General features: G+C 40.8%; 1 protein-coding gene across 1 annotated transcript; it reads right to left on the reverse strand.

The window, feature by feature from the left end:
- psmd11b (proteasome 26S subunit, non-ATPase 11b) lies at window positions 1-14,952 on the reverse strand. The gene is made up of 13 exons (XM_060939891.1): window positions 14,847-14,952; window positions 11,313-11,414; window positions 10,684-10,880; window positions 10,512-10,569; window positions 10,043-10,237; window positions 7,965-8,109; window positions 4,193-4,253; window positions 4,024-4,086; window positions 3,815-3,940; window positions 3,566-3,601; window positions 3,290-3,341; window positions 1,932-2,074; window positions 1-1,765 (listed from the first exon to the last, which is right to left on the reverse strand). Exons 1-12 carry the CDS (start codon window positions 14,935-14,937, stop codon window positions 1,932-1,934), a joined length of 1,269 nt encoding a protein of 422 aa, XP_060795874.1. The 5' UTR covers window positions 14,938-14,952; the 3' UTR covers window positions 1-1,765.
- Window positions 14,953-15,566: the final 614 nt, after the last annotated feature.

The following is a 15,566-nucleotide window of genomic DNA, read 5'->3' on the forward strand; positions in this document are numbered from 1 at the left end:
TACTAAAAATCAACTGTTTTATTAAATACAAATGTTTATCCACTGTGTGTGGGCTTTCCACTTCAGTTCAGATGTCTGTCATCGAAACACTAAATATACTGGGTAGGTGATTGTAGGGCAAAAAGAACCACTTGCACATTTGATACTGATTTAATTGTGACATAAGGTGTTTGTGTTGGTAAATCTCAAATAGAGGTGATCTGATTACATACAAGAGCTAGACAACCAAAGGAGGAGAGAGAGAAGCCAAACTGTTCAGTGTTTTATACAAAATAATGCAAAATCTCTCCTGCTGATCCGATCCCACTCCGTTCAGATTTATTATGGGTGTATACACGACTGCATGGTTTTAGTTCCTTCTTGGCTTTTGAGAAGAATAAAGCAAAATAAGGCAAAATGTTCGAGTTTAGGCAGCATGATACAGAAGCTGTTTGCTTCAGGTCAAATTTCATCAATGCATCTGAATTTCTGCTAACAGTGTCTCTGCCAAAGGCCTGTATTTACGCTTGTATTGTTTACGACACAGGAAAAATAAAGCCCGCCACACAAAAGGTCAAATGTTAATTGGTATATTCATCAATAATCACATGTTTAGTAGTCATGTTTTTCTTTACAAAAAAAAATGAAAGAATTAAAATGCACATCCCAATAGAGAGTGAGCAAATCAATTCCTAACACCTCCTCTGAAGTGAAACTTTTTTTTTTTTTGGCGATTTGCATTCCAGGATATCTACAAGTATTCATTCACACCTTACCATTTTAGGTACAAAAGCAAGCATGAAAGTATAAAATATCCAAATAAATCACAAAAGACATGCAAGAAATCTTAACCTGGAGGAAAAAAAAAAAAAATCTGTAAAATAATGTACTGTCAGGCCTGTGTCGCTCCTGCAACACAAAGCATAAATCAAATGAGACTTGTGTTTTAACACATGGGAAAAATAACCTCAGAAAAATATCTTTCGAAACCCGGTGAAACTACACCATATGTTTTTAAAAGGAACTTTTATAGCGGAGCTTTTATAGTTCAGTGGAATAAAAAGAAATTTATTTCTACTGCAGTCAAACGATAGCATTCGTAATGCTATTTTCATAACAGGACAACTCTAGGGTGCTTAATACAGCAAACATGTTTATAGATTTAAAGACAATGAATGAAAAGTATACTGCCAGAGCAAATGTTAAACTGTATAATACACAATCTGAACAAAATGGCTGTGATTGGTCTGACTGCTGGTAACTGTGCTTGCTACAGAACTATCTAAAGGCCCTAACCATGCAAATGTAATAAATGCCTGGTTGTCGCTTCCTAATGGTATCTTCCTGCATGCAGGATAATATATGTTCCCATGAGGACTAATGGAGACAGCCACAGTTACCCACAGTTCCCCCTTTACCCACAGTGAGGTCAGTATTGCACCTTAAGAGGCTGTAACTTAAACCGTAGAAGAGTTATACAATGCTATACGGTGACTTTATGAGACTTTATTGTAGTTGTACAATATTCCCTGATGGCCATGTTGGCCGATGAGAGATACATCGGGGAGGAAAAAACCATCAAAATTAAGAAGGATGAAATTGTCCATTGAAAGGAGGAGTTAAAAACTCAGTTGGAACAAGTGAATCCCGTTGAAATTTGTGATTCTTACTCTATATTGTCCCTTCTCGCCTTGACAAAAAAAGGTTCCACATGTTGGCCACACACACATGCAGACATACACTCACACACATCCACTCTGCAGAGCAGCATCCTTTTGTGTTTGTTCTGAAAGAGAGACCGAAAAAAAATAATTAATTCAAACCACAGGTCAAAAGACAAATAACAGACCTTACAACTCTCACTATTATTAATAGCTGAAAATATTTATGGCTCACAACTTTATAAAGTTCAGCGGATGCAAAAATGGAGGCGCGATTACTACGAAACATACCTATGTCAACTTCTTAGCTTTGTTGTACAGTGAGTCCACAACTTTGCTCATGTTCTGGATGGTTTCAAGGGCTGCCTCATAGGTCTTATCAACAGGAGGCTCCTCAAATATGATCAGGACTCCTTCACCTTGGTCAAGGATGCCTACAATAGAGAGAGAGAAAGCACGCGAGAGAGAGAGAGAGAGAGAGAGAGAGAGAGAGAGAGAGAGAGAGAAAACCACACAATGCTGGGGTGGCACCGAGTTACACTGTATAGCCAAAAATTTGTGGACACCCGACCATTCCACTCATATGTGCTTTTTGAATACATTCCAAATTTATCATTTTCCCAAATAATCTCCAGTGTTTTGGGAAGACTTTCCACTAGATTTTAATATATGTGGCTGTGCACATTGGCTCGTTCAGCCACAAGAGCATTAGTGAGGTCAGGAGGCCTGGGGCACAACTGGGATTCCAAATCAGCCCAAAGGTGTTCAGTGGGATTGAGGTCAGGGTTCTGTGCAGGTCACTCAAGTTTTTCCATACCAACCTCAGCAAACCATGCCTTCATGGAGCTCACTTTGTGCACACAAATACCCCTTTTCCACCAAATCAGTTCCAGGGCTGGTTCGGGGCCAGTGCCGGTGCTGGTTCACAACTCGTTCAACTTGCGAGCCAGCTGAGAACCAGTTTGCTTTTCCATAGCTCGCGGTGCTAAAGGAAGCCACGTCATTACGTCGCTGTATACGTCAGTTACGTCGCTACGTTTGCATAAACCTTGGCGCGAATATCGAAGCAAAAACACGGAAGAAGCAGCAGAAACAACAACAATAATAATGGATGACTTCGCGTTTGTACAGCTGCTGCTTCTCGTTGCTTAAAAATGGTGACCTTTCGCGATCTTGTTATTGTTGTTGGGCTTAACAACTCCGCCCCCGCCCCCCCCGCTGACGTAAGCGGTTCTTTCCTCTGGCCCAGCAGAGAGTTGGTGCTAGCCTGGAACCGGTTTTTCTGGCCCCAGAGCCAGTTCTTTGTCAGTGGAAACAGAAAACCCGGTTCCAAACTAAGCACTGGCCCTGAACCAGCCCTGGAACTGCTTTGGTGGAAAAGGGGCAAAATACTGTCATGCTGGAACAGGTTTGGGCCTTTTAGTTCCAGAAAAGGGAAATCTTAAATGCTACAGAATATAAAGACAGACATTCTATATAATAGTGTGCTTCAACTTTGTGGCAAAAGTTTGGGGAAGAACCACATATGGCTATGACTGACAGGTGTTCACATACTTTTAGCCATAGTGCATGTGGCAATAATAACTAACAGCTCAATGTACTCAACCCTTCATAAATACCCCAGTTAGAATGAACTCAATTTGACTTACCATGAAACTTCTTGTCCAGGATCATTTGTGACAGTTTTCTCTCAACATCACCCTGAAATACAAAAAAAAAAAAAAACAAATCAAGCTCCCAGGTTTACAAGCTCAAATGGCTTGATTACATCAGATTAATTTATTAGCAAGCACTGATTTCACATCAGATTACTATTAAGCCTGTGTGTTTTGCATTCGCTCAGTAAAGTAATACGTCTACTGTGAATACAAAAAAATAAAAAGAAGAATGCATTCCATTTGGCCCAAACTATACAAGTAACTTACCTTTGATAGTTTGATGAGATCTGATATGTGTGTTATCTACAAAATAAAACAAAAGACCATCAGAGGCACAAGCCAATAAAGCCAACCAATTCAATAAAAGCAGCATCTCAGAGCTGTGCACTTTTTATTTATTAAGTTACAACATCAGCACCAACAATACTGCTGCAGAACCCATTTCATTAACCTTAATAAATGTGCTCGTATTATGTGTGGTTTAGTTACTGTTTAGGTTTTGGATGCGTGCACTACCTGTACTCTGGAGAAGGGCTCAATGACCCGGATAAGGTTCTGCTCCAGCAGGTTGTCGTAGAGTTTGGCCAGGTGTGTGTTGATGATGGGATCGTCTCTCAGCTCTTTTGTGTACTCGGTCAGCGCCTTCACACGTGAACGTAAACAAGAAACAAGCTTAGACAAGAAGCCAAACTTGAATTTGACTATGTAAGCATCAGCCATCTCACCTTTTCAAAGTCTGCTAATGATCTGTTCTTGCTGGCCTGTGCTACACACTTTAGTGCATCTGTCTGTTATAGATAAGACAGAAAAAGGAGAAAATGCATAGTTCACACACGTACAGGAAAACAAATCCTCAAACCAGCCACTCGAATATGGACATGAAACAAAGCTTACTTGTCTCCCAGCATAACGCAAGGCCAGTTTGCCACTGATCAAGGCTTGGACTTCCTCCGGCCTGAGAACAAAGTGAGATTTTCAGGAGTGTGTACTGACCTCAGCTTGTCCACTTACATTACGATGCTACGTTCAAACTAGCAAGTGACAAATCACTCATCTCATTTGTAGCTCATCTCTTATGGATGTGTAGCAACCAGTACTGGTGTCACTTGGGGGCAAGCAAAACTGCTGAGCAGTGCATGCCCCCCCAACGAAAAATGGTAGTAGTAATGTACAGTACCAGTCAAAAGTTTGGACGCAGCTTCTAATTCAATGGTTTTTCTTTATTTTCATTAATTAAGACACTTCATGTATTAAAGTAATGACGGATGTCGTTTTACTTAGTTGAGTGGTTTCTTGACATACTATGGATTACTACAGTTGTGGAATAGAACTATTTACTGTAATTTTACTGTTTGATCTCAAAAGCATTAAGGCAGCAAATTACACTAACTTTTGACGAGGCACCTGTTAATTGAAAAGCATTTCAGGTGACTACCCCATGAAGCTGGTTAAGAGAACGCCAACAGTGTGCAAAGAATCAATAAGGTCAACGGTGGCTACTTTGAAGAACCTAAAATATGAAACATTTTGTTTTTAACACTTCGTTTACTAGGGCTGCACGATATCAGAAAAATATGCGATATTCGATAACATGACTGAATATCTCGATATCGATATGTATCACGATAATTAAATATATGATGTTTTTCTTACCTCTACTCGCCGTTCTGCCCTGTCTAGCATTTAAAAAAAAAAAAAAAAAACACCCAATGCATCGCTTCCATTCCAACATTATTTTTTATTGGAAAAACATGGCTACACCTGCAATGGTGTCCATCAATCATCTTTAAATCTCTTCATTTTTGTGAGCGCAGCAGAAATATATTCGGGGAAGTATACAGTCTCTAGACATCGTGTCTTCAGCTCGAACTCTTCAATCAGAAAATGAACTGTGAAACTCAAGTAGGGTTCTGTGGTGCGACTTGACCATAGATCTGTAGTACTTGCGTAGTACTCCGCTCCACTTACTTCAAGTGTAACTGATTTTCGACACGTGTTGTACATGTCTGGAATTGCGACTTGAGAAAAATAATTCCGTGAGGGAATTTTATACCGTCGGTCCAGTATTGAAATCATGTCCACAAATCCACTGCCGGTAACAGCTGTCATCGGCATCATGTCTTTCGCCAAGTATCTCGCTATGCCTGCCGTTATGTCTTTGTGGCGTTTAGAATGTGTCTCATAAGGGGTTATACTAGCAAAGCTCTGCTGAACTGTAGTCACCTTCGTAATTTTAGATGTTGAAGGACTTGGCATATCATTGGACTGTTTGCTGCTAATGCTAGCTTGGATCTCTTTGTACAGGTGTTTATGGTTGTGTTGTACATGCTTATGGAGATTCGTCGTGTTCCCCTTGGTAGCTGCCACCACTGTTTTACATGTCTTGCAAAGTACCTGAGTTTGCAGTACGTCATCCCTCCTGAATCCAAAGTACTTCCAAATAGTAGACGTGTGGTTTTTTTTTGGAAACCAGTTCCTCCTCACACAAGTTTGTCTCACCACACTTGCTACCGCTCCCACCTTCCGCCATCACCACGAGGCTTTTACTTGTTTTGCAATAGGGGGCAGAGTTATCCCGCGGCGCTTGTTGACATTCAAATGTGATTGGACGGCACAGAAAAATGTGCCTTTTATTGAAATTTAAGTAATTTTTGCGGTATGTGTATCGCAAACTATGATATCGCGATATCGATACTTTTTTGATATATTGTGCAGCCCTATTGTTTACCACATAATTCCATGCAAGTTCCATATGTTATTTCATAGTTTTCATGTCTTCATTATTGTTCTGCAATAGGAAATACTCAAAAATACAGAAAATCCAAGAAATGAATAGGTGTCCAAACTTTTGACTGGGACTGTACATCAAAAATTTAATTAATAAACAAACAAACAAACAAACAAACAAACAAACAAACCCTTCACTAAATTCTCTGAAAATTGGTTGTTCAATTTACATATTACATGCTAGGCAGAGTAGCAAAGCAAGCTAACTGTACTAGCTACAGTCACTCACCAGAGGCACCAAATGAACTCTGCTACTTCCTTCTGAGCACTACTTTTCTTTGTAATGTTGCTATCAGTGTTGTCATCGAGTCACTAAATCTCGAGTCCAAGTCCAGTCTCGAGTCCAAGTCATTAAAGAAAATTTCAAGTCGAGTCCAAGACTCCAACAGCACCATTTGACAGTGGCTGTTTTAGCTCCGTGAATATTAGTTTGTTCCTGAACATGACATATGAACAGGTGAATGTGCGTTCTCTTTGTCAGGGAGTGCCAAGTATTCTGTCAGAGATGGTTGGGAGACGGATGTAAGTGCAGAAGGTGTGTTTATTAATACAAATGAAGACAGGTAAACAATCCAGATCGGCAGGCAAAATCGTAAAACAGGTAATAGGTCGAGCGAGACACAAACAGGCTATCGTAGACTCGGCAGAATCAAAGATGAGAAACAAGAAATCAGGGATCAGGAAACCAAACAAGGAAATAAGGCTCGGTAATGTCCCAGCAACGCAACTTAATACTGGACAAAGCAAGTGTGTTTTCACAGTTTTTATATAGGCACGCTGACTGTGCCTTAATCCTGCGCAGGTGCGAATCGTTTACGGCACGTGCAAGAGTCCGCTTGGTGCACCCGCTGTCTGGAGCTCGCCCAAGAGTTTATCTGATTCATGCGCCAAGGTGCGCAGGTGTGACACTCTTGCACAAAATTAGTACAAAAATTAATATAAAGATAAATCTCTTATGCCAAATTATTATGGCATGTTATAAAAAATAAAATAAAAAATCCGAGTCCTTGTCTCCACCTTACGAGTCCGAGTCACGAGTCCTTAAAATTAGGACACGAGTCCTGGACTCGAGTACTACAAGCCTGGTTGCCATGCATATTTAACGAGTGCTTGTAGGACTGGATGCATTTTCCTTCCTTATTTACTTATCTTCATGCCTAGCATCAACACACAAGGCCATTCTGGTTTCTAGAACTATGACTTTTTATGAGACAAGATAGTTAGTCTTGTGCTCAACCCACAATCTGGAGATCTGTCATCAAGGTTCTCAATGTCTAGATCAGCTGCCACCCAAGGCTAACAAGCTGAGATCTACCTGGTTGGTTTCTGTCGTCACAGAGTAAATTAGGAACTAAGGTTGCAAGTAGGGAACTAAAGAAACGTCAGACCACACTTGCTATTAGATTGGTCAAGAATCATTTGAGGTAATTGGTTTGATGTGTCATTGTACTGTACCGTGCACATTTTGCAAATAATTGACAATTACACAGACTTTCTTCATTTGCCACTTTGTATAGTCACAAGAATCATGGCTCTGTGTTGTGCAGGGGCAGAGAAAATGAATGGTTTCCTGTCACAGTCACTTGCTAGTGGGCATGGAGGGTGAGCCATCACTGTGTTCAGGAGTAAATACTTCCAGATTGTGTGTGAAAATCTCTTCCAAAAGCATTTAAACTTTTTCTCCTAAGAGATGTTTATTGGTCATCAAGGGTAGGCCAGACATGATCGCACTGCTGAAATGGCCGTTCAACGCATGTACTGCAAACAATCATCTAATGGGAATTTACATTTAAAAACAAACAAAGAAAACTACTCAAGATAGAGCAAAACACAATTTTAAGCTCTCAGCAGAGCCTCTACAAGCTGTTATCTTACTTACAAGTTGAGCATGATTTTGCAAAGAAGCATGTATTTCAGCGCAGTGATGGCCCTGGGGCTGTCGATGGAATCATAGCCTTCAAAAGCCTCAAAGAAGTAAGAATATGCTGTCTTCCAATCCTTCTCTTCAGCAGCATGGATAATGCCTACAGAACATATACCTCATGTTAGAGATAATACAGAATTCTTACCATCTGTTCTTAAGCATAGCACGGTTTAATTACTCAAACATAATTTACAGCAATTAGCTAATTGACCAATCTTAGATGTGGTGTTATTAAACCATGGGTTCTTCCATTTATAATTTTGAACTTTTCGTTACACACAGCAATGGCATATTCATGTATTATTTTGTTAATACCATTCCTCACTTAGATGATTGTCTTTATTTGACTATAGTTTATACGAAACCTTTATAAGATACATACAGTTAACTAGAATAAAAAGAGCACCCTCGTTTTAACTGAAAGATTTATATACAGGCATGTAACAATTCACCAAATTCACAATTTGATTCAGGTTGGGTTTTCGATTTGATTTTCCCCACGACATTTTTGAAAAAAAAAAAATTTGCAAAAAAACCCCCAACAACTTTCTTCCTATTCTTTATCAACTTTAATATTCCTTTTGTTAAATAAAAAACCTCTCGTTTCATTTTATTAATAACCTACAGTATTTACCTGCATTTGCAAAAATTCGGAGCAAAAGAGACTATTGACAAATATTCTTTCTAATAAAATTGGGGTGGGGAAAAAAAAGGTTAACAAGTCCTTTTCTTAAACTTTTATGAATGTACGACCTGCATTTGCTTCTTTTTAGCTTTTGGCAGTCTGTAAAAAGAGCTCCGACTTCTTGCTACATCGATTTGTACAGTCAATCAACAGTTCTTTCCCATTTTAGATCCGTTTATGTTTTCACAGAGCTGCTTGCGCTGTGTTACTTCCGCCCTGGGTGAAGTCACGTGTATTCCCGCTATTACGTGATTGCGCCCTTTGCAGTCTAAACAACGCAATTACAGCTAGGAAGAACAGATTACACAGCCTAATAGTAACTATGATTCATTTTTATTTCTTTGATTTGAATGGTCAAATTTGTAATTCGATTTATCGTTGCATACACACACACACGCGCTCACCTATTCATAGACAAAAGAATAAGCTTCTATTTTGAAATGGGAAAGAAGGCCGTGTCTTCTGGGTTTAACATGAAAAAAATTAGAAAGTGTAAAATTTACTTTGTTCCTAAAATAGAATTTGCTTCAATATTCAGCAAAACATTCGTAATGATCATTTCAGTCATTACAGTGAAGCCGAAGGAGACGGGTGTTCTCACACTAGGTGACCCGTGTTGTGCCCAAGCACGTTTGACCTCCAAAGTCCAGTTTGTTTGATTAGTGTGTTCGCTGCGTGCACGGCTCATCATACCCTGGCCCACTTGAAGAGGTGGACCCTGGCACGGTTCATTTGGACTTGGGCAGCGTACACATCAGGTGTGATCGCTAACCGTGCCCAAGCACAAAACTCAGAACGTTATGAGGTGCACGTTTCAATTTATTTGAGAATATGCGGGTTAACAACGGGTCTAGTTCTCACCTTATTGATGAACAAAAAATGTATTTGGCGAGCAAAGGTTCAAATTCCTCCCTCAATGTCACCTACCTCTGCAAAAACCTTGTTATGCATGCAGTATGATTTACTGAAAATCTCTGCACTGCATAATTGATAAATCTGTACAGTATGCGAGCGGGCCGTGTGTCACCATGCCCAAAACAACTCTAAGTAAGCCATGTCAAAACAGGCTCCATCATGCTATGCAAGAGCACTTTTCTTCAAAACAAAAAGCTGCATAATGATGATGTAAGTGCACTCTGGCCTGGAACAAAGTGGGCACGTGCCAATGGGGGAGCAGGACAGCCATACTCGGGCACGGTACAAGGCAACCGTGCCTAGTGTGAGTACACCCTTAAATGAATTAAACCAGACAGGGAGTAAGAACGCAGTTCCAATCTCTCAATATTTACAACGTTCAACCATGACAATGTAACGTTTAACGTATGGGCAGTGTGTGTTTAAGACTTGCCTGATTGCATGTCCAAAGCTGCCTGAAGTTTGGGTGGACAGTAGATGGCATTGGCTGTAGTCCTGGCAGACGTAAGGGCAGCTCTGGCCTTGGGCAGGTTACTCAGTGCATGATAGGTTTTACTCTCAAGAAGCTGGACTTCCACAAGTAAAGCTTTGTCATCCATCTTCTTCAGCTCCTGGAGTAACTGGGAGCCTAAAAAACAATTCAACAGATTATCCATCTAATACATCTAATTTTCAATCACACTTCAATTCTTCGCCACATCAGTTTTGCAAAGAACGATACATTTATTGTTCTTTAGATTGAACCAGCTCTGTGATTCATTACTAAATGTTCATAAAGAAATTTTGAATCATACACAGGGAAAGGTGTGGTAATATCTAACGCTTGCCCAAGTGCAAAAGCTACAAAATCAAATGTGTCAATCAAACCACATGGCGGGGGGGGACTTTGTCAAATAACTCACCCAACTGCAAAGCCTCCTGGTACCTCTTAGTGTCGAAATAAAGTGAGATCAAACGTGCCTATTGGACAAAATGGATGCATCACATTTAAGTTTCATTTTCTCACTTTCTTACACTACTGCTCATCCATACAGTCTCTTTTAATGTCCAAGTGGATATAGCAAACACAATTACCTCAAGAGCCTGTCGGAGAAATGTCCTTTTCTCAGCTTTGGCCCACTCAATGCACTCCAGACACAGCTCAACCTCCTGTCCTGTGGCTGCCTCCATATCCAGGAAAAGATCCAACAACGAGCGTACCAGTCGTGCCGCCTTTGCCTTGCTTATGGAGATCAGGAAGGGTCTGACAAACTTCAGGAGCCCTCCAAGCTCTGGAAAACAAAGTATAACCACATTATAGAGATGCTCAAACAAGGGATCTTAATTACACTGTGTGGTGATGACCGACACTGGCATGAAACACTGCACCAAAATTAGATTAGACTCAATATTTTTCAGATCTGATCTATTTTATGGAGTAAACGCATCAACTGACAACCCAGATCTTGACACAACCTGTCTTAAAGCAGCGCTGATGTTTTGCACAACTTGGCATCAGAAGCTTGCAGAGCGTCAGCTTAGTTACGGCAACAGTATCAGTATCGGCCAACGCATAGTGATCCGACACCGGTATTGGACTGAAAGTGGAAAAAGTGCATCCCTAATGCTAAGACATGGCAAAAACTAACAGTAGGACTGATGTCCAGGGTTGTTTTAACACAACTGAGATGATCATGTGTTGATTGCAGGATGAGGAAACTTACCTGCAGCTTGCCCTGTCTTAGCCAGGAGAGTGCCAAGCTCCAGGATGCTCTGTTCTTTGACACGCACGGCCTCTTCATCATCCTGTTGAACATCTCGCCTGACTGAGGAAACATCATGCACAGATTAGGTGCTTAACAGCATCATATGCATAGCTGAAAGAATAACGTAAGCAAATCAAGCAAACAACAATAACCTGTCTGCACACAACTTTAAGTACACCAGGCTCAAACTTTAGCAGTGATAAATGCTAAAACAGGAAAGAGTACAAATAAGGTTGCGTTTAAGGTACTGCACAGCCAGAGAACCACGGTTTGGCTCTTGCGCAAAAACCTTAACTATTGGGTTTTTGTTTTCATGATTACAATTTCAGCCAAACTAGTGAGGTTTGAACTGGAGATGCTTGAATTAACAAGTAATTTAGCTCACAAGTTAAAGATGAGAAACTGTAAGAGCAATCCTCTAGTCTGTCAATATTAGTAAACTATAATCAGTTAGCTAGTTAATTCAGGGACATTAGCATTAACTAGCTAACATCTACTTTACTGGCTTAATAGGGTTTATGTGAAAGAAATAGAATAGCGTTTTCTATAAACATGTTAAACTCCATGTAGTGACATTAGCATGACAAACTAAAGACCAAAAGCAAGAAACAAACCTAAGCACACGCAAAGCCACCGTTACTCAGCCGTGTTACTAATTCAGGATTCCCGCTGGCGCTCGTCACTGACGAACATAATTCATTAGTGACTAAGAGAAAATTATGAGATGTACGTCATGATTGTCATAAGTCATCTTTTCTAGATATCCATCCACAAATCCCTCTGTTTGCCGAACCCCAGCGAAGAGACAGCGGGAAGCCAGAGTGTAAACAATGAGCACATGCTTGTGACCAATAAAAAAAAAAAAAAAAATCGACTACACAATGACCAAACGGGCGCCAAACTTTTGACCAATAACAACGTGAACTAGAAAAGCACTGAGAGCGCAGACCTCCGCCAAGAATCCTTTAAAAAATTCTGGGATCCAGACGGTGATCCGGATCACCGCCAAAATTTAATGGATTGTTACTTGTGCCCAGTCACACCTCTGAAAAAAATTTCAGAGCAATCCATTCATAACTTTTTCCGTAATGTTGCTAACAGACAAACCAACAAACAAACAAACCAACGCTACCGAAAACATAACCTCCTTGGCGGAGGTAATAATTAATCAGCCTGGTGTGGTGGTGTAATTATCTCTGCGTGAACCAAACAACGGTGCAGTCTAAACTGGTGAAGTTTTTTGGGGCTTGCTTCTTCAAGCACTGAAGATTATTTAAGGGCTGAAAGAGCCATGAGGACGGCACACTCAGAACCCCAGCACATCAGACAGTGTCAGGAATACAGGGGTCGGTAAAAATCAGCAAAGTGAAAGTGCCGTCAGCCAGCAAACGACTGAAGGGCTCTATGTTCCATGCAGCATGACGTGTTTGCGTTCACCACGGGAACTCGTGTCGTCACACACACACACACAAAAAAAGGACTAATAGAAAACAACTGACTTGGATGTCATCTGGGATTTTGAATGTTATAATAATGTAGCTTAGAACTGGTGTCTTTGTGGCCCTAAAGGAGATATGATATATTTTTATTAAACTGACGATACATTTTACGAGTGATATTAAGTCAATTGACCATGCCTCAGTTTCCTGACATTATGGATGTTGATAACTTGATCATAAGGAGACAGAAACTGAAGTGAAGTAAAAAGAGCAGTGCAAAAATCAGTAATAAAGATGTCATAACCTTTGAATGCGTGTGTGATGATGATATCTTGTAAAAAGTTAGATATAACCTCCCCAGGGCGGCACGGTGGTGTAGTGGTTAGCGCTGTCGCCTCACAGCAAGAAGGTCCGGGTTCGAGCCCCGTGGCCGGCGAGGGCCTTTCTGTGCGGAGTTTGCATGTTCTCCCCGTGTCCGCGTGGGTTTCCTCCGGGTGCTCCGGTTTCCCCCACAGTCCAAAGACATGCAGGTTAGGTTAGCCGGTGACTCTAAATTGACCGTAGGTGTGAACGAGAGAGATGACCTGGCGACTTGTCCAGGGTGCCCGTAGTCAGCTGGGATAGGCTCCAGCTTGCCCGCGACCCTGTAGAACAGGATAAAGCGGCTAGAGATAATGAGACGAGATGAGATAACCTCCCTTTAAATAAATAAATACATACAAGCCCCAGGAAAACTTGACCGAGTCCTGGGTGTTTTAACTGCTAACGGTATGATGTAAAACGCCGTGTGGTTGTGTTCGGTCCATAAATTGACGGGAAAATTGGATTCCTTCACTGTTTGTTGTTCCCAGACTTTTCGTGATTCTGTTAAATTGTAAATCAAGTAAGGACTAAAAGGGAGTCTTATATAATGCATATAATAATTATTCAACAACAGTGATCGTATTCTACCACTGAAAAATTAGAGAAATGCAACCTAGCATAACAATCAAGTCATAAAAATTCATAGTCGATACGTGAACAATTAATGAACTTTGATTCCTTCACTGTTGGTTGTTCCCAGACTCTTCGTGATTCTGTTCAATTGTAAATCAAGTAAAGGCTAAAGGGAGGTCTTTTGAATAATTCCATGCTAAAACAACCTTCAGTAAGCTCAAACTAAAAGAGGTTTATTTGAGCCTGATGGTGCACAGGGGGCACAAAATCAGGTCTCTCTTATCAGAGGCTGGAGTGGAGCCCACATTTTATATGGAATAGAGAGGCCTAGCTGGATCTGTACAAACATCTGAATTGTGCCAGTTTGATTGGTATAAACATGCATTAAGTTCACTATGATAAGTCGGTAACTAAAAAAAAAAAAAAAACAGACTAAGGAAAAGTGAATACTTATTTTACTTTATTTTTCCAAGGAAAGAAAAAAAAGTGTTGAATATTTTTCAGAACGCTGCTAATTAACGTTAAACTTGAACTAAACCGCTGACTAACGCTCGCTGTGCAAGTCGCGCTAAAACTAATCTCTGCTGTTGATGTTCTCTAGCGCAAATCTAAAATGGTAGCTAGGTAGCTAACTAGCCAGCTAGCTAACGAGCTAAATCAGAATGCGAGAACATCCTCTCTCTCTCTGTCTCTAGACCCCGGTGGACTAGAAGTTGATTAACTAGCTAATATGGTTTCACTTGGACACCCAGTCAGCCATGAGAAAAACCAAAACGCCAGAGAGAAAAGCATTTACATCATTACGTCAATAAAAGGAAAGCGTTTGCTCTTTTGCTTTCAGGTTACACAGCGTTAGCTAAATCTCATCTGTCATCGCGGCCTTGACCAGTGCGCTGGCTGGTTAGCATAGCAGGCTAAGCTAACGTGCTATACATGCATGACTCGGTGAAGCGCTCCACCAAGCTAAGTCTGTTAGCATGATTATAGCGGCTACACAGTGCAGTGAGTCAGCACCGCGGCAGCCGGCTCGCGCCTGGGGAAGGACTGCCTCAAAAACGCTCACTACATGTGTAAATAAAAACACTGAAATATTAAAAAAGCACCTGAAACGGCTTACCTATTGAATGTAAAATATCGATAGACGCGTTTCGGTCCGTACTAATAAGAGACTGAGCTCTCTGAAACTCAACCACTGCCGCAGCTGCCATCTTCCCTATTCAAAACCTGCCTACCCACAAGCCCTTGCGAAAAGCATCACAAATACGTAATTACAAACGAGGGCATTCTGGGACTTGTAGTGCCGCAGGGTTTCACATTGACTCTGCGCCTCCTAGTGCTTTATCACAGTCACTGATCTGTAGGTAAAACCAGATCATAATACTGGTCAATGTGCATCATGCAACCAAATAGAAACAGTGGAACATGTTTTGCTACAGTGTCAAGCTTACAATACAGAAAGAGAAATCCTACTAGAAAGGGTCAAAGCATTAGGATACACAACATTAACAATAGAAGATTTACTTTCCTTTTCCACAGTTAAACCATTAGCATGGATACATATTATGACATTCCTAAAGGCTACTAGGTTATTTGAGAGAATTTAATTTCACCTTTTTTTTTTCCACACATAGTAAAGTAGGACTAAGCATTGAAATCCCCATTGATGCTCCACACCCATAACAGTTGGTGGCGGTAATGCACCATGTTGGATGCCAACCGCCAATAAACATAAAGAAGAAGAAGAAGAAGGTAAAACTAGATAGAACTTGACGGCGGCGATGGGGACGCCTCCGCCTGGTAGACTACACACCTTATTAAGTTGTGATTTGGGGATGGA

The sequence above is a fragment of the Neoarius graeffei genome, chromosome 14, assembly GCF_027579695.1.
Source record: "Neoarius graeffei isolate fNeoGra1 chromosome 14, fNeoGra1.pri, whole genome shotgun sequence".
In the NCBI taxonomy this organism is placed as follows: Eukaryota; Metazoa; Chordata; class Actinopteri; order Siluriformes; family Ariidae; genus Neoarius; species Neoarius graeffei.

Excerpts from the sequence above, each read along its gene's own strand:
- psmd11b (XM_060939891.1), bottom strand. The coding sequence starts at position 14,937 with ATGGCAGCTGCGGCAGTGGTTGAGTTTCAGAGAGCTCAGTCTCTTATT. Across the intron at positions 4,254-7,964 it reads TGCAAAATCATGCTCAACTT|GCCGGAGGAAGTCCAAGCCT; the intron begins GTAAGTAAGATA and ends CTTTGTTCTCAG. Across the intron at positions 3,602-3,814 it reads AGCCCTTCTCCAGAGTACAG|ATAACACACATATCAGATCT; the intron begins GTAGTGCACGCA and ends TTTATTTTGTAG.